Genomic DNA, 18311 nt, shown 5'->3' with positions numbered 1-18311 from the left:
AAGTAGTTTTTACTACAGTCTCATTCTCATTCACTTCTTAGCAGATGCCTAGGTTTTTATAGCCCAGTGGCCAAAAGATGAGTAGTTACTGGGCTCCAACAAAAGGGAGTAGTTTGGACTCTGCAGCTGCATGGAAAATGACCCGCTTTGGTCTGAAATTTAATCTGTGAGTATTGGCAGGTACACTACTGAGGACTTGCCTACCGTGGAATATGAATGGGTACGCTTTTTTTCCCTGACATAGAATATGGTGCACTCTACCAAAAAAAGGTTTTGTTGTCTAAACTTGGCAAGTCAATATGCAACCTAAATTCATTCAATAAGATTTTAAAGCCAAGATTCAGCAATGAAAACACAAAACATTTCAAGGCACTGAAATGATTTAATTAGGTCACATAAAACAAAAGGATTTAGATAACATCGTATTGCTGTTTCAAGAATATGTAAAACAATGTCTGGTAAATAAATATAGACTATTTTGTATCTGCTTAAAAAAAGTTAACGTATAACTAAAGTTTTGGATAGGGTGGAGTCCCTCTCCACCCTCTTAGAACACCTGTCCACCTCCCACCCCTCCATACCTGTCCACCTTCACCCTCCCCCTCTCTAACTCCTCCCTCTCCACCCTATTAGGACACCTGTCCACCTTCCATCCCTCCACACCTGTCCACCTTCACCCTCCCCCTCTCCAACTCCTCCCTCTCCACCCTATTAGGACACCTGTCAGGTTTTTCATTACCATCTGTGCCCTCATTAAGCCAGCCATAGACTGATTGAAATTGAAATTTGAACCATGTATAGGCATTGGGCAGGCTGGTTGTACTGAAGTTAGACTATTTATCAACTTCAGTATAACCAGTCTGTTTTTTTTCTTCGTTCGATTCACACTTGTGAATGCACCTGGCTGCTACAATTAGCTGTAAGCAGCAGTCCCATTAAAAGCAATGGGAGGCTATTAGCTCTCACAGCTAATCATGCCCATTCACATGCGAGTGATCAGCCCTGGAGGCAGGCGGTCTTTTATTGGGGCTGCTGCTTGCAGCTAAATGTGCTGGGGGTTCTTAAAAATAATCGCAGTCGGGGTGAATTAGCAAGTGTGAATGCACCCTTAGTACAAACAATTGCAACTGCTATTGGCCAGCTGCCACGCCTGCTTACCGACTTTCCAGATCTGCCAAGCTATATATCCTGTAATATACAGAGTCCACATGGAGGATAGAACACCAGGAAGCTTTATTGTATTCTTCACATACAGCAGAAGGAAAAATGTACGCATTTCGCACTATAAGCATAAGGACTTATGACTAAACGCTGAAGAGTAAAGAGCATCAAGAATTTTCTTCTGCTGTAAGAGTCCTGATTTAAACAGTCTTCTGATGCTCTATCCTGCTTTTGGACCCTATTTCTGTATATACAGTATACTAGTTAGTAAAACATAGTTTTTTTGTTAGTAGATGACAATTGTAACACATTCATCTTAATCCTTCCGTTTGTTAATGTGTAATAGGTCCAGCACTATATATTTTTTTCTAGTCTTGGATAGAATAAGGGAATCCTAAAACCCCTATTGGGGCTGCTGGAGCTTAGTTAGAGAGATTTCTCTTCACTTACGACCACTGTGACAACGGTTTCACCTAACAGGAAGTGAAGTAAAATCTATAGCAGCATCACAGACAGAAATACAATTGCTTCTCTTTCTTTAAAGAAGCACCTTTTGCACCCCAAAAACATATTTTATGATACAAGAGTATAAAAGATGACTAATAAAATTGAATATGGACTGCATATGTTTTGCTTCTGCCACTTTCTTCCTTGCCTTGTTAGCTTTCTTTTTGAGAGTAGGGGAGGCTACAAAACTTTACACTTACCAGTCTTTACACTTACCAGTTACTGTCCTGCTAGTCTTGCTACCACCAATGGTACAGTTTAGCATATTTGTGGGCAGGAGAAATGGGTAATTAAAGACATCTCTATTTATAGAAGGCAACAAGCCATAAAGGAAGTATTCAATAGTGTTTTGTGAGCTGGAGGGAATTGCTCAAATTTCACATTACAAGCATCCTGTTCATTCTATCCACTAGAGCAGTTTAGGGAAAAGGCACTAGAACAGCAAAATCAATTTTGTATTTTTTGCAGGGCTCCTATACATGGCCTGTTTGCTCCTTTTTAATATTAACACTTACTCATCTTTTACAACACTTTTTTCATTTAAAAATACACTATCACCTTGCCCATGCAGAACAAAGTGACATTAGAGGGGAATTAATGAATTAATAACAACTTTGTCTCAAACTGTGTGGGGAAAAAATGGAAAAATAACTGGTTGTTATCTGCAGCGGCACCATTTGAGATAGAACTTGTCTCGGGCACTTAGACCCCTTTCACACTGGAGGCGTTTTTCAGGCAGTTTAGCGCTAAAAATAGTGCCTGTAAAGCGCCTAAAAAAAGTCTCAGATGCAATCTCAGCGTGAAAGCCTGAGTGCTTTCACACTGGGGTGCTGCGCTGGCAGGACGTCAAAAAAGTCCTGCAAGCAGCTTCTTCGCAATGGGCAGCGCCACTGAACTGCCAGCAAAGCGCTGCTGCAGCAGCGCTTTGCGGGCGGTTTTAACCCGCTAGCGGCCAAAAAGCGCTGCTAAAACGACGGTAAAGCGCCGCTAAAAATAGCGGCGCTTTACCGCCGACGCCCGAGAGCTGGCAGTCTGAAAGCACCCTTATTATTTATTATTAACTCCCCCAATCATCTCTACCAACTTATACTCTCCATGCCTGTGCTCCACTTCTTCCTCTGTTGCAGCTGATGACACTGTCTGGGGCTTTTTTGGATATGGGGAGCATGCAAGCTGCACACTGCTGTAGGCTAGAACACTGTTACATGATCAAGGGAGTGACATCTCTGAACCCACAAGTTGCTAACGTCAGTAATTTTAGTGAAGGCTGCAATAGGGGGAGGAACAGTGACACTGTCACTTTGCCCTGGATGTGCAAGGAGCCATTGTCTTCTTTAGGCCTTTGCTGCTTTAGGTATTTGTTGTTTTCTTAGAAACTGGTTCAAATTAAATAATGGTATTCTTTCTAGGATAGACCAACAGCAAATACTATATATCGCTAACAATGTATAATGTGTATACAATGCCTCTTTTTTTTTAAATACTACCTTTCAACCTTCAGAACAAGTAGACAAATATAAAACCACTGTAAAATGACTTCTGGCAAATTGATAGAAATGAGCAAAACTTTAATCAGCTTTGGTCTGTACGGTAACAGTATTTTGTGCAAAGCAAAATGTAAAGTGGATCTGTTGTTTGACCATACTAGTATAAGTAATGGGTTTAGCAATACTGGACCCTAAGCAGCAGCTTCTTACCTTTCCCACACTTGCCTCAATGTACCATAAGGCTTGGTTCACACTATTGCGAACTGGATCCGGGTTTCCCCGCATCCAATTCGCATGTCAGGAGATTGTGACCAGCTCTCAATGGAGCCGGTTCACACATCTGCACAGTGGCCGCTTAGCGAATTGCACAGAAGTCCTGTGCATCTTCTGGTCCGTTTCAGATCCGATTTCGGCCAAAAATTTGGACCGAAATCAGACCTGAACTGGTGAACAGGGACGCACCTGACCCCTGCTGTGAGCCGCTCCGTACGGCAGTGTGAACCCAGCCTTAATTCCTGTGTGGGTTTTGGCTTTTTTTTTTTTCTTTATGCTTTTATGTGACAGTTCAAACACCAAGCTCTACATTGGGGAGGCAACGAAAGTGCCACGTGTTTCCCATACCCTTAAATTATCTGTGGACCCAAAGAATTTTTCTTCAATGTTCCCTTTTGGTTTCTGAAATATGCCATTCAAGGTGTTTTTGTTATCTTTTAGATAGTTGCAAAAATAAAGGAGAAAAAATATAAAGAAACAAATTGTGCAGAATACAACCACCACATCTAAGGAACGATAAGCTGCAAAATGTGTTTAGATACACTTTAACTACTGGTTATTTATTTTGTGAAATGATGGCATCTGTTGAGTGTGGGAAGGTAAGGACTGACCCTTTATGAACCTGAGCATGTTGATTTACCTAGTATAGGCGAAGTACAAATCCACTTTAATTAAATTAGAGTAATATGCTAACCAAGACTGTGCAAATAATTACACTTAAATGCATGCAATTCTTTCATTAGTCTGAACTCCGATGCAGAATCTGATCCAGGAGTTTCTAGAAAAATAAAAAAAAAAGTACAAAGTTAATACGCAAAGCCATATATTTCCTCTCTGAGGGCCTCATGTATCAGTTACCTTTTTGAATATCTGGGCTCGGTGTCTGTTACTCTGGGTTATCACTCTCTTCTCTTCTTCCTCTTTTTTCTTTCTCACTTCAGGCAAGCTGTTATATATCCTGAAACAAGTCAGAAAATGATGTAATATTATTATATGAGCTCATGGTTAAAGCTATTCAACTGCAGAGATAATAGGATAATACCAGGCATTAGTCAATTCAGGGGGAAGGTCAGCCCATGGATTATTACAGTTGATATAACCATATATAACGAAACACAGATGTCTACTGAGTCTTCTTATAGGTTTACTTTTAGGGGGACTTAAAGTTAACCTGCCTTGCCTAGGTGTTTACGGTAACAATACTGATGATGAAGTGCAAGCTTTTAAGTGCCTGGAAGTATTATCTTTGTGTCCCTGTGGAATACTTTGGGTCCTTGTTCCTAGTTTACATGGGGCTTCAAAAAAATGTCACTTCTCCCCCCTCTTATTTTGACTTAAAGTGTATGAAAACTCTAACATTGAACTTCCCTTATTTGTTTCCTTTTGGTCTAATAAATACTCTCTTTTTTTATATCTGTTTAATTAGTGCATAAAACACTTGTTGATCCAAACAGAAATCCAGTGAATGTGTAACTTCACGTGTAGTGTTATTTCAAGCAGTGTTATAAGCCCTGCCCAGCTTACTTCTTAACCACTTCAATACCGGGCACTTTCACCCCCGTCCTGCCCAGGCCAATTTTCAGCTTTTAGTGCTGTCGCACTTTAAATGACAATTGCGCGGTCATGCAACACTGTACCCATATGAATTTTTTATAATTTTTGTGAGACAGATAGAGCTTTCTTTTGGTGGTACTTAATCACCATTGGGTTTTTTATTTTTTGCTAAACAAACGAAAAAAGATTGAAAATCATGGAAAACAAAAAATGTTTCCTAGTTTCTGTTATAAATACATTTTTCTTCTTCACGGATGTGCACTGATGGTCACTGATGTGCGCTGATGGGCACTGATGAGGCAGCACTGGTGGGCACTGATACGCAGCACTAATGGGCACTGATGAGGAGGCACTAATGGGCACGGATATGCTGCACTGATGGGCACTGGGGTAGGCAACCCGTGGCACACAAAGTCTGTTTTGCCATCACAAGCGCAGGGAAGTGTCAGTGAGACACTAACGTATTCCAATTTCAGAATTCCCCACACCGCACCAGCACTGAGGGGGAGGCACTGTGCCCCCACACATTGTAAAAGATGGGAAACATTGTTTGGTTCTCAAACTTAGCTGCAGCTGAGATCTTCAGCTTTTGTGATGGGGAAGAGATTGGGTAGAGTTCCTTCTGGGGGGGGTGGTCCCTGTTTCCAGGAGGAGGACAACTGTCATTGGCCACCGCTAAAGCCAATCACAGTCCTGCTAGGCCACCATCTCGATTGGTTGCCACTACCAATCTCAGAAAGAAGGGATTTCACTGTGATTGAGAAAACCCCAATCAGGTGACAGTTTGTGGAATTACTGTTGAGCTTCTGGGAACTTTGTTGAAATTAACCCTGAACCTTACTACTGAACCCCTCTGCACTCTGTGTCCCTTTAAGCAACAGACAGTATCCAGCGCGATGAAAATCACGCCCAACTTATGATCCTGCACACAGGCCCACTGCTTTCAGAAAATGCCCCTGACCTGAGCTCATCATTGCGCATCCATTCCAGATGCTTGTATGTGACATCACATACATCACATACCAGCACATGGGTTGGATGCGAGGTGGATCAGCAGGATGAGTGTGCCAGGACAGGTAGACGTGTCTCATCTCTGCTTCCTTTCACCACTCTGCATATCACACATATCATAGATGAGAAGAGGGTACAGCGGTGGAAGAGATGAGAAGGGGGTTCAGCAGTGGGGCAGAAGGGGGGGTTCAGTGTTGGGCCATATGAGAAGGGGGTTCAGTGGTGGGACTAAAAAGCAGGGGGATAGAGCAGTGGGGCAAATGTGAAAGGAGGTGTATTTGTGGGACAGATGAGCAGGGGGTTACAGTGCTGGGGCAAGAGAGCAGGAAGAACAGAGGTGGGGCAGAAAAACGGGGGTACAGAGGTGAGACAGGTGTGCAGGAGGTACATTGGTGGGGCAGATGAGAAACCGGGTTACAGTGGTGGAGCAGATGAGCAGATGGGTTCAGTGTTAGGACAGATGAGAAGGTGATTCAGTAGTGAGACAGAAGAGCATGGGGATACGGAGGTGGAGCAGATGTTCTGGGAGGTACAGTGGTGGCGCAGATAAGAAAAGTGGGTACATTGATGGGGTAGATGAGCAGGGGGGTTACAGTGGTGGGACAGAAGAGCAAGGGGGTACAGTGGTGGGGCACATGTGCAGGAGGTACAGTGGTGGGAGGGATGAGAAGGGGGTTCAGTGGTGGGACAGAAAAGCAGAAGGGTACAGTGATGGGGCAGATGATCAGGGGGTTACAGTGGTGGAACAGATGAGCAGGGGAGGGTTCAGTGTTGGGGCAGAGGAGAAAGGAGGTACATTGGTGGGACAGATGTGCAGGGGGTTACAGCGGTTGGGCAGAGGAGCAGGGGGGTACAGAGGTGGGGCAGATATGCAGAGGGGTGCAGAGGAGAAAGGAGGTCCATCGGTGGAACACATGAGCAGGGGGTTACAGTGCTGGGGCAGAAGAGCAGGGGCGGCAGTGGTGGGACAGATGTGCAGGAGGTACAGTGGTGGGGCAGATGAGAAAAGGGGTACATTGGTGGGACAGATGAGAAAGGGGGTACATTGGTGGGGTAGATGAGCAGGGGGTTACAGTGGTGGGGTAGATGAGCATGGGGTTACAGTGGTGGGGCAGATGAGCAGGGTGGTACAGTGGTGGGGCAGATGAGCAGGGTGGTACAGTGGTGGGGCAGATGAGCAGGGGGTTACAGTGGTGGGGCAGATGAGCAGGGGGGCTGATCTGAGGCGTGAGTGTGCAGGATGTTAATTTCTCACTACTAAAGTAGTTTACAGCATTTACTTTATAAAAAATCCTTTTCGTGATTGAAAGGGTGAAGTTGACATTTTTTTGTTATAAAATCGGCACTCTCAATTTCTTTGAAAACATTTTTCGGCACACTGTACTCAAAAGGCTGCCTACCCCTGGTCTAAATTATGTGCTGACAGGCTTGCTGGTATACGACTTTCCTCTCCTTCCACAGATACAGTGTGGGGGGAAAGGACTACTCATAACCAGCAAGTCTGTTTACATGTGATCAGCTGTGATTGGACACAGCTGATCACATGGTAAAGGGCTGCTGTGATTGGCCTTTTACCACGTTCTGTGATCAGCTGTGTCCGAAGGACCTGGCGGTCACAGAGCGCGCCCGATGTATGTTGCAGGAGGCGCGCAGGGGAAGGGATTCTGGTAGGACATCTATGGATGTCCTCCCAGAACTGGGCAACCTTGCTGTAGCCACCCTTTGACAATAGCACAGTCAGGAAGTGGTTAAACAACAGAACACATTCAATGTTATGAAGATGAGAAGAGGCGATCTGTAGTACTAACACATTTTCTGTCTTAGGGTGACAATATTGCTTCTTTATAGATACAATACAGTAAGTGCTACTTTATTAAGATGACTTCTAAAGTACATAAAGTATCTCACAAAAGTGAGTACACACCTCACATTTTTGTAAATATTTTATTATATCTTTTCATTTGACAACACTGAAGAAATTACATTTTTCTACAATGTAAAGTAGTGAGTGTACAGCTTGTATAACAGTGTAAATTTGCTGTTCCCTCAAAATAACTCAACACACAGCCATTAACCGCTTCAGCCCCAGAAGAATTTACCCCCTTCCTGACCAGAGCACTTTTTTGCGATTCGGCACTGCGTCACTTTAACTGACAATTGCGCGGTCGTGCAACGTTGTACCCAAACAAAATTGACGTCCTTTTTTTCCCCACAAATAGAGCTTTCTTTTGGTGGTATTTGATCACCTCTGCAGTTTTTATTTTTTGTGCTATAAACAAAAAAGTGACAATTTTGAAAAAAACGCATTATTTTTTACTTTTTGCTATAATAAATATCCCCCAAAAATATTAAAAAAAACATTTTTTTCCCTCAGTTTAGGCCGATATGTATTCTTCTACATATTTTTTGGTAAAAAAAAAATCGCAATAAGCGCATATTGATTGGTTTGCGCAAAAGTTATAGCGTCTACAAAGTAGGGGATAGATTTATAGCATTTTTATTATTTTTTTTTTTTTTACTAGTAATGGCGACAATCTGCGATTTTTATCGTGACTGCGACATTATGGCGGACACATCGGACAATTTTGACACATTTTTGGAACCATTCGCATTAATACAGCGATCAGTGTGATTAAAAATGCATTGATTACTGTAAAAATGTAACACTAGGGGGCGATGAAGGGGTTACCTATTTTCCCTAGGAGGTGATTCTATCTGAAGGGGGAGGGACTAACTACAGGAAGTGACGGATCGTGGTTCCTAGCTAATAGGAACACATGATCTGTCACTCCTGTTAGAACAGGGAAGTGTGTGTTTACACACACTCGTCCCTGTTCTGTGTCTCTTGGTCACGATCGCTCGTGGCCGGCAGTCAGCGCGACCATTGGCCACGAGCATCAGCACCCCCGCGCCTGCTATCCGGACCTCCTGAGATCACGTACAGTAACGTAATTTCGCACAGGGGAGCCAGCCTGCAGCAGTAAAACTGTGGCGGCTGGTCTGGAAGCGGTTAATGTCTAAACCGCTGGCAACAAAAGTGAGTACACCCCTAAGTGAAAATGTCTAAATTGGGTCCAAAGTGTCAATATTTTGTGTGGCCACCGTTATTTTCCAGCATTGCCTTAACCTTCTTGGGCATGGAGTTCACCAGAGCTTCACAGGTTGTCACCGGAGTCCTCTTCCACTCCTCCGTGACAACATCACGGAGCTGGTGGATTTTAGAGACCTTGCGCTCCTCCACCTTCCATTCGAGGATGTCCCACAGATGCTCAATGGGGTTTAAGTCTGGAGACATGCTTGGCCAGTCCATCACCTTTACCCTCAGCTTCTTTAGCAAGGCAGTGGTTGTTGGAATGTTGGAATACTGCCCTGTGGCCCAGTCTCCAAAGGGAGGGGATCATGCTCTGCTTCAGTATATCACAGTATATGTTGGCATTCATGGTTCCCTCAATGAACTGTAGCTCCCCAGTGCCGGCATCACTCATGCAGCCCCATACCATGACACTCCCACCACCATGCTTGACTGTAGGCAAAACACACTTATCTTTGTACTCCTCACCTGGTTGCCATCACACACGCTTGACACCATCTGAACCAAATATCTTACCTGTTCCCCATTCACACCTGAGACCTTGTAAAACTAACATGTCACATGACACCGTGGAGGGAAAATGGCTAATTGGGCCCAATTTGGACATTTTCACTTAGAGGTGTACTCACTTTTGTTGCCAGCGGTTTAGACATTAATGGCTGTGTGTTGAGTTATTTTGAGGGGACAGCAAATTTACACTGTTATACAAGCTATACACTTACTACTTTACATAGTAGCAAAGTGGCATTGTGTTTTGTCACATGAAAAGATATAATAAAATATTTACAAAAATGTGAGGGGTGTACTCACTTTTGTGAGAGACCGTAAGCAGGGCTTTTTTTCAGCAGGAACTAGGGGGAACTCAGTTCCACCACCTCTGGCTCAGATCTTCTGCTCCCTGCTCACCACTATCACTTGGTAACACTGAAGTCCAGCTTCTGCGTTTACAAGTGATAGCTTATCTCCCAGTAGCTCCCACAGGTCAGATCTCCTGTGCAGATCTCACTGAGTGCCGGACAGGGACAAGGGAGATACAGAACAGGTGACCAGGGTTTAGTGCAGTCATGGGCAGGAGAGGGTGTGTGGTAGGCTGCACCCTCCGTGGTCTCCATTTTTTTCCCTGGTGACCAGTTGTTTATGCTCCTACTGCATGATCTCCCTTGCAAGTGACTGTAGTATAGTATAGTATGCTGGGAGGTACTACAGCCAGATAGGTGCTTCTGCTTAATATTGCACCAACGGTAAGACGTATGACAGATGGTGTAGCTTTTAAGGAGGGGGAGAAGATGAGGGCAGTGGAGGGAGGGGTTGTATGCAGAGGGAAGAGCTACTATTTCATGCCATTTTGCAGGTATGTGTGTGTGGCAGGCATGGTTGAGTTCCTGCACCCATTCTCTGAGGAAAAAAAGCCCTGACCGTAAGTAAAAGTGCTCAAGCTGGGGTAGTAAATATGAATTTTAAGAGAACTTAACCCTTATATGTTCTCTTTATTAAGCCAATCTTGTGTAATAATATATCATATTGTTAGCTTAAGCTGTACTTGATTCATAGACAGGTTTTAACATCTTTGTACAGCCTGGTTAGCACAAGATTTAAACAAGACTGTGTAGCTGATCATAAAAGTATCAGAAGGAAGACAAATGGCCAGTGCTGAGATCCCCCAAGCCTATCACAGACTTATTAGCTTGACATGGCTATAACATCACAGAGAAGTCACTCCAGGTAAAATGTGTCTGTTGATTTGAAAAATGGACCTTGTTTCTGCAATATATAACTAGAAAATCAACCAGTTCTTCTCTGAGGTCAAAACAACCCCGTCAATCTATAATGGAAGTGAAAAGCGAAGGGACATATTTTTTTTATATATATTGGATGAAGAAATCCAGGAGTATTTGTACTTTCTTCCTGCAACAAATGCCTAAGCTCTGGGGTAGAAAAAAAAACAGAGCAAAATATTTTTTTATTTATACTTTACTATATATCGAGGTACATTTTGGAAATTCTATGTTTTTAAAGCGTCACTAAGCCCACATCATAAAAAAAAATGAAAATATCAATAAATGCTGTATTACAAGCTGTTCATAATCATTTTTTTTGCCTGTTCGTGCTGCTTTCTATCTGCACCCCCAATGTCCCCAATTCAGCATGTCCCCAATTCAGCTAGGGAGTTTGCACCTGTGGTGGGAACTCTACACATGCTCAGTTTTCAGTGAGTTTCTATGCTGCGCATTTCCTCTCTATCACATCTGAGCAGTAGGGATGAGCCGAACACCCCCCGGGTGAACATGAACATGCGAACAGGCAAAAAATTTGTTCGAACACACGAACACCGTTAAAGTCTATGGGACACGAACATGAATAATCAAAAGTGCTAATTGTAAAGGCTTATATGCATGGTATTGTCATAAAAAAATGTTTGGGGACCTGGGTCCTGCCCCAGGGGACATATATCAATGCAAAAAAAAGTTTTAAAAACTGCCATTTTTTTTGGGAGCAGTGATTTTAATAATGCTTAAAGTGAAACAATAAAAGTGAAATATTCCTTTAAATTTCAAACCTGCCTGTAAAGTGGCACATGTTTCCCATGTTTAGAACAGTCCGAGAACAAAATGACTTTTCTAAAGGAAAAAAAGTCATTTAAGAGTACTCGCGGCTATAATGAATTGTCGGTCCCGGGAATACACATAAAAGTCATTGAAAAAAGGCATGGGATTCCCCCATAGTCCATTACCAGTCCCTTTCAGTCTGGTATGAATATTAAGGGGAACCCCGAACCAAAATGAAAAAAAATAAATTGTGTGGGGGGTCCCCCCAAATTCCATACCAGGCCCTTCAGGTCTGGTATGGCTATTAAGGGGAAAACTTTTTTAAAAAATGGCGTGGGGGTCCCCCCAAAAATCCATACCAGACCCTTATACGAGCACGGAACCTGGCAGGCCGCAGGGAAAGAGGGCCCCCCTACTGAACCGTACCAGGCCACATGCCCTCAACATGGGAAGGGTGCTTTGGGGTGGCGGCCCCCCAAAGCACCTTGTCCCCATGTTGATGGGGACAAGAGCCTCATCCCCACAACCCTTGCCCAGTGGTTGTGGGGGTCTGTGGGTGGGGGGCTTATTGGAATCTGGAAGCCCCCTTTAACAAGGGGACCCCCAGATCCCGGCCTCCCCCCCTGTGTCAAATGGTAACGGGGTACAAATGTACCCCTACCATTTCACAAAAAAAGTGTGAAAATGGTAAAAACGACAATACACGCCTTGGGACAAGTCCTTTATTTAAAAATTAAAAAATAAAAGTGTCCCACGAAGTCCAGTCATCTTCTTCTTCTCTCGCTCCGACGGACCAAAAAAAAAAAAAAAAAAGCCATAGGAGGCACCTGCCGTAATGACCGGCCTCTCAGGTGACAGTTTTTTTTTACGTGACGTAACGTAACCGAGTGACCCCGCCCCCTCTGATGCTACGGGGAAGCCATAGGAATGTCTCCGTGTGTCAGAGGGGGCGGGGTCACCCGGCGACGTCACCGTGTGGCCCAGTCCTCAATTATAAAGGGAACTGTCACCTGAGAGGCCGGTCATTAAGGTGGGTGCCTACAATGGAGGCAGATCGGTGGCAGTGTGCAGCTTTTTTCTTTTTTTTTTTTTTTCGGCCTGTCGGAGCGAGAGAAGAAGAAGATGACTGGACTTCGTGGGACACTTTTATTTTTTATTTTTTTAATAAAGGACTTGTCCCAAGGAGTGTATTGTCGTTTTTACCATTTTCACACTTTTTTTGTGAAATGGTACATTTGTACCCCGTTACTATTTCACACAGGGGGGAGGCTGGGATCTGGGGGTCCCCTTGTTAAAGGGGGCTTCCAGATTCTGATAAGCCCCCTGCCCGCAGACCCCCACAACAAGGCAAGGGTTGTGGGGATGAGGCCCTTGTCCCCATCAACATGGGGACAAGGTGCTTTGGGGGGGCCGCTACCCCAAAGCACTCTCCCCATGTTGAGGGTATGTGACCTGGTACGGTTCAGGAGGGGGAGCGCTCTCTCGTCCCCCCTCTTATCCTGTGGCCCACCAGGTTGCGTGCTCGGATAAGGGTCTAGTACGGATTTTTGGGGGACCCCCACGCCATTTAAAAAAAAATTTGGCACGGGGTTCCCCTTCAGGTCTGGTATGGATTTTGAGGGGGACCCCCATGCCAATTTTTTTAAAATTTGGCGCGGGGTTCCCCTTAATATTCATACCAGACCTGAGGGGCCTGGTATGGAATTTGGGGTACCCCCACGCAATTTTTTTTAATTTTAGTTTGGGGCTGTCGGGCTGTTCTAAACACGGGAAACATGCGCCACTTTACAGGCACACTATAGACACCCCCCAGGTACGAAATTTAAAGGCATTTTTCACTTTTATTGTTTCACTTTAAGCATTATTAAAATCACTGCTCCTGAAAAAACGGCCGTTTTTAAAACTTTTTTTTGCATTGATACATGTCCCCTGGGGCAGGACTCAGGTCTCCCAAACACTTTTTTATGACAATACCATGCATATAAGCCTTTAAAATTAGCACTTTTGATTTCTCCCATAGACTTTTAAAGGGTGTTCCGCGGCTTTCAAATTTGCCGCGAACACCCCAAATTGTTCGCTATTCGACGAACAGGTGAACACCCGATGTTCGTGTCGAACTTGCGTTCGACTCGAACATCGGGCTCATCCCTACTGAGCAGCCCATATGACTATAGAGTCCCATATGTGGGTGTATACACTGTGATAAATGACAGCTCACTCCCTCCCTCCTCCTCCATGCCCACTAACCAGCTAAATACAATGGGTGGTTGGATATTACATGTAGATTAATGGTGACTTCATCTCTTTCTTATTCTAAGACACAGGCTGGAGGGGCGTGACACAGCCTGTGACTGGCAGAAATCCGCCCACATCATGTTATTTCCAGGAAATAGTAAAGATGTCAAATATATATTTGTATGCCAATTTAAAACAGTTTTTTTGTTAATTATTGTTTATTTATTTTTACTATGTATTCCAAAGGCTGTTTTTTTTTCTGGACATGTGACCAGCAGCAGAGGAATAGAAGCACCTCCTGCTTATGTTTCCATACAGACAGGCTGGGAAAGATCTGGGTCATGTGATAGCTGTATACCGATTAGGAAAAAAGTACTTAGATTTTTTTTTAAATAAAATAATTACAGTGCCATCAGCCACATAAAGAAATAGAAGGGAAAATGTAAATTAAACAGTGTATGTTTAGCATCACTTTAACCACTTACCGACTGTGTCACACAGATATACTGCGGCACAATGGCTCTCCTGGGCGAAATCCCGTACAGGTACCTCCTACCCGTTTTCAGCCACCAGAGGGTGCACCTGCCTGCTGCACAACGGGGGACCCGATGCGTGTGGCCGGTGGGCACGATCGCCGCTGGCCATGCGCGATCGTGTGCACGAGCTCCATCACGGGGATTTGTGTGTGTAAACACACAAATCCCTGTGCTGTCAGAGGAGAGGAGCCATATCATTTGTTCCTACTAAGTAGGAAAAACTATATGGCTCCTCTCCTAGTCACTCATCCCCATACAGTTAGAACATGCTGAGGGAACACACATTTAACCCCTCTATCGCCCCCTAGTGATAACCCCTTCCCTGCCAGTGAAATTTACACAGTAATCAGTGCATTTTATAGCACTGATCACTGTATAAATACCAATGGTCCCAAAAAAGTGTCAAAAGTCTCCAATCTGTGCATCACAATGTTGCAGTATTGCTAAAAATCACAGATCACCGCCATTACTAGTAAAAAATAATAATAATAATAATAAAAATGCCATAAATCTTTCACATAGTTTGCAGACGCTATAACTTTTGCACAAACCAATGGGTATACGCTTATTGCTAATTTGTTTTACCAAAAATATGTAGAAGAATATATATTGGCCTAAACTGATGAAAAATTTGTTTTAAAAAAAAACTTTTTATTTATTATATATATATTATTTATATTTATTATAGCAAAAAGTAAAAAAATATTGTTTTTTTTTCAAAATTGTCGCTCTTTTTTTGTTTATAGCGAAAAAATAAAAACCGCAGAGGTGATCAAATACCACCAAAAGAAAGCTCTATTTGTGGGAAAAAAGGACGCAAATTTAGTAAACTGCGCAATTGTCAGTTAAAGCGACGCAGTGCCAATCTGTAAAAAGTGCTCTGGTCAGGAAGGGGGTAAAATCTTCTGGGGGGGGTGAAGCAGTTAAGTAAATACAAATTAGGAGCTATTCTTTTTTCAAAAGAGCAAGTCATAAAGGTTTGAGTGATCAAGTTCAGATCCCCTGGGGCTACGCACAGCTGTCTTTTTATCCAGTGGTCTGTCCACTCTTATGCCCCATACACACAATCAGAAATTCCGTCAGAAAAAACTTGGATGGTTTTTCCCACGGAATTCCACTCAAGCTTGCCTTGCATACACACGGTCACACAAAAGTTCTCCGAACTGTCGACCGTCAAGAACACGGTGATGTACAACACTACGACAAGCCGAGAAAATGAAGTTCAATGCTTCCAAGCATGCGTCGAATTGTTTCCGAGCATGCGTGATTTTTTGCGAGTCTGAATTGCATACATACGAACGCATTTTTGGATAGGAACTTTTTCCGACCAAAAGTAGAGAACCTGCTCCAAATCTTTTGCTGGCTGGAATTCTGTCAGCAAAAGTCCGATGGAGCATACACACGGTCAGAATTTCTGACCTAAAGCTCACATCCGACTTTTACTGGTGGAATTTCTGATCGTGTGTACAGGGCATAACGTTTACAAATTGCAGATTACAAAAGACTAGTGGCTGTCAGCTACAGTTTTATGAAAGGTGTCTCTGAAGCACCATTTTCACTATACCTAAAGTAAAACACTCCTAGACTTCAAGTAACACGAATGACTCTTCAGTATGATAAGTTCTTTTGACAACAGTTTTCAGCAATTTTGATGTGCTTTTTATATGTTCTATTTTACATTTTGTTGTAAAATTTTACATCTTATACCAACTTTATACAGCCACAAAAGAGAGAAAACACTCCTAAAACAATGTGCTGCACATCAGGTATTAACAGTTTTTGTACAGTTACAAAACTACAAACAATACACCCTAGCCTAAAAAATCAAATTACATTGTATAGTATATTGGCGAGTTTTTCCTTTTTTTTTTTTACTGCAGTCTGTAGAAGACCTAGGTCTTACTGCAGGCAATTTTAAAATCGACAAACTCACCTTTCCTAGGCACTTCCTTTCACTCACGACCTTTCAGTTTCAGTTGCAGTAAACAAGTAGATTAAAAGACTAATCAGGGCTGACCTTAAAGTGATTGTAAAGTCTCGTATTTTTTTCTATAAAAATAATAAACATGCTTACCTGTTCAGTTGTAGTGGATTTCCACAGAGCAGCCCAGATCCTCCTTTTCTCGTGTCCGTCTTCTGTGCTCCTGGCCCCTCCCTCCTGTTGAGTGCCCCGACAGCAAGCAGCCTGCTATAGGAGCACACAAGCCGAGCTGAAGCTCCGTGTGTCCATTCTGACATGAAGCTGTGGTTCGGCCCCACCCCCTCTCTCTCTCCTGATTGGCTAACTGACTTTGACTGACAGCAGCGGGAGCCAATGGTGACGCTGCTGTGTCTCAGCTTATCAGGAGGGAGAGTCCCAGATGACTGAGACACTCATGGACATCGCTGGACAAAGATGGGGCTCAGGTATTAGGGGGGCTGAGGGGGGCTACAGCACACAGAAGGCTTTTTATTCTAATGCAAAGAATGCATTAAGATAAAAAAACCTTCTGACTTTACAGCCCCTTTAAGGTCGGCCATACACAGTTCGAATCTCGGCCAGTTCATTTGAACCTTTAATGCGCAGGCCGAATGTACCAAGTTGATCAATCAGCCTGCCAGATTATCTTGCGATTATCGCTAGCCAATGCTATAGGCTATAGTGATAATCACTGTCTTCTCCCAGTGGAGATGGCTTCCCAAAACAACCCCCCCCCCCCCCCATGCCTGGAAAATATAATGGCTCGGCAGGAGGGATTCCTGCATCAACAAGGTCTATGGTTACAAGAAAGAAATTTGCTCCGTGTATGGCCGGCCTAAGAGAACATATGCATGTAATAGCTAGAGTAGAAGTTAATAAAAACTCCAGGGAGGCTAAGGAGCATTACCCAGTCAGTGGTAAAAAACAAACCCATGCTCCAAGCGTATGTTGACAGAGCCACTGGAACTCCTACATGTATACTTTCTTGTTTGTTTTTCATCATAGGTTTGCTTGCATATATTGAACTTGGTACAATAATATATAAGACAAGGATATAAGATATATACATATAAAAATATAAAAATATAAATATAAAATAAAGCAGCAGTACCCTGGAAAGGAGTGAGGTATTCCTTAAGTCCTGGGTTAGTGCAGTAGAGATAAGGCTTAATTATTTTAAAATATTGTTTGAAATAAAAAAGATAATACTTAAAATAAAAAATAATAGCAGCAACAATATATATGGGATTAAGGTTTCAAGCACACAGACTATTTTGCCATTTTCTATGCCTAGCAAAAATCTACCAGTGCTTTCTTGCGCCAAGGGAGCCACACGTTCTGCATACAGGCTGCCATACAAGTGAATGTAGGCTGCCAAACTTTTGTAAACAAAGATGCTTCATTGCACTGTGGTTTACCCATGCATGAACGTGTGAAGTATTTCCCAAACAGGGGAGTTTCGTATTTACAAAAGTGGCCCCTGAGGAGGGAGGTTGCAGAAATGACATAACCAATCAATTGTCTGAGGGGTGAAAAGTGTTTGAGTGTCATTCTGTGGTCACTCCCTCAAATAGTGATTTTCCAAATGCATCCATATTTTTATATGTTCATAGGTTACAGTCTGGTATCTAATATATTATTGTTTATAATGCAATTACCTTTTAAATGAGTCTAAATATGATAGATAATATCAGATGCCTATGTCGTTTTAGGGGGTGGAATGTGTCTAATTTGCCTCCTGTATATGATACTCTTGCCATGTTTAGTATCACATTAGTCGTGGTGTATTGATACATTTGGCTAAATGTTTGTTATTAACATATCTGTATTTCATCAGAATTTATGAAGGGTGTGTGGACTTTAGTTCTAGCAGTTTAAAATGGGACATTTTCTGGTCAAGGGACACAAAATGTTTATCACATGACCTGCTAGCTAAACTAGTTTATGGCA

The 18311-nt window shown here is 43.0% G+C and overlaps 1 protein-coding gene across 2 annotated transcripts in view; it reads right to left on the bottom strand.

Annotated features, from left to right (window-relative positions):
* Nucleotides 1-665: 665 nt before the first annotated feature.
* LG08H10orf90 (linkage group 08 C10orf90 homolog) overlaps nt 666-18311 on the bottom strand; it is a 367755-nt gene continuing 350109 nt past the window's right edge. For both annotated transcript variants that reach the window (XR_012235628.1, XM_073595738.1), the window contains 2 exons: nt 4287-4386; nt 666-4206 (listed from right to left, as the gene is read on the bottom strand). Coding sequence is in view for 1 of the 2 variants with exons in the window: in XM_073595738.1 (XP_073451839.1) it covers nt 4168-4206; nt 4287-4386 (139 nt within the window). In the remaining variant the exon portion in view is untranslated. The remainder of the gene's footprint in view (nt 4207-4286; nt 4387-18311) is intronic.

This window comes from Aquarana catesbeiana, linkage group LG08, assembly GCF_042186555.1.
Source record: "Aquarana catesbeiana isolate 2022-GZ linkage group LG08, ASM4218655v1, whole genome shotgun sequence".
Classification (NCBI taxonomy): domain Eukaryota; kingdom Metazoa; phylum Chordata; class Amphibia; order Anura; family Ranidae; genus Aquarana; species Aquarana catesbeiana.
The sequence above is the reverse complement of the archived record's forward strand: the minus strand, read 5'-3'. Positions and strand labels throughout refer to the sequence as shown.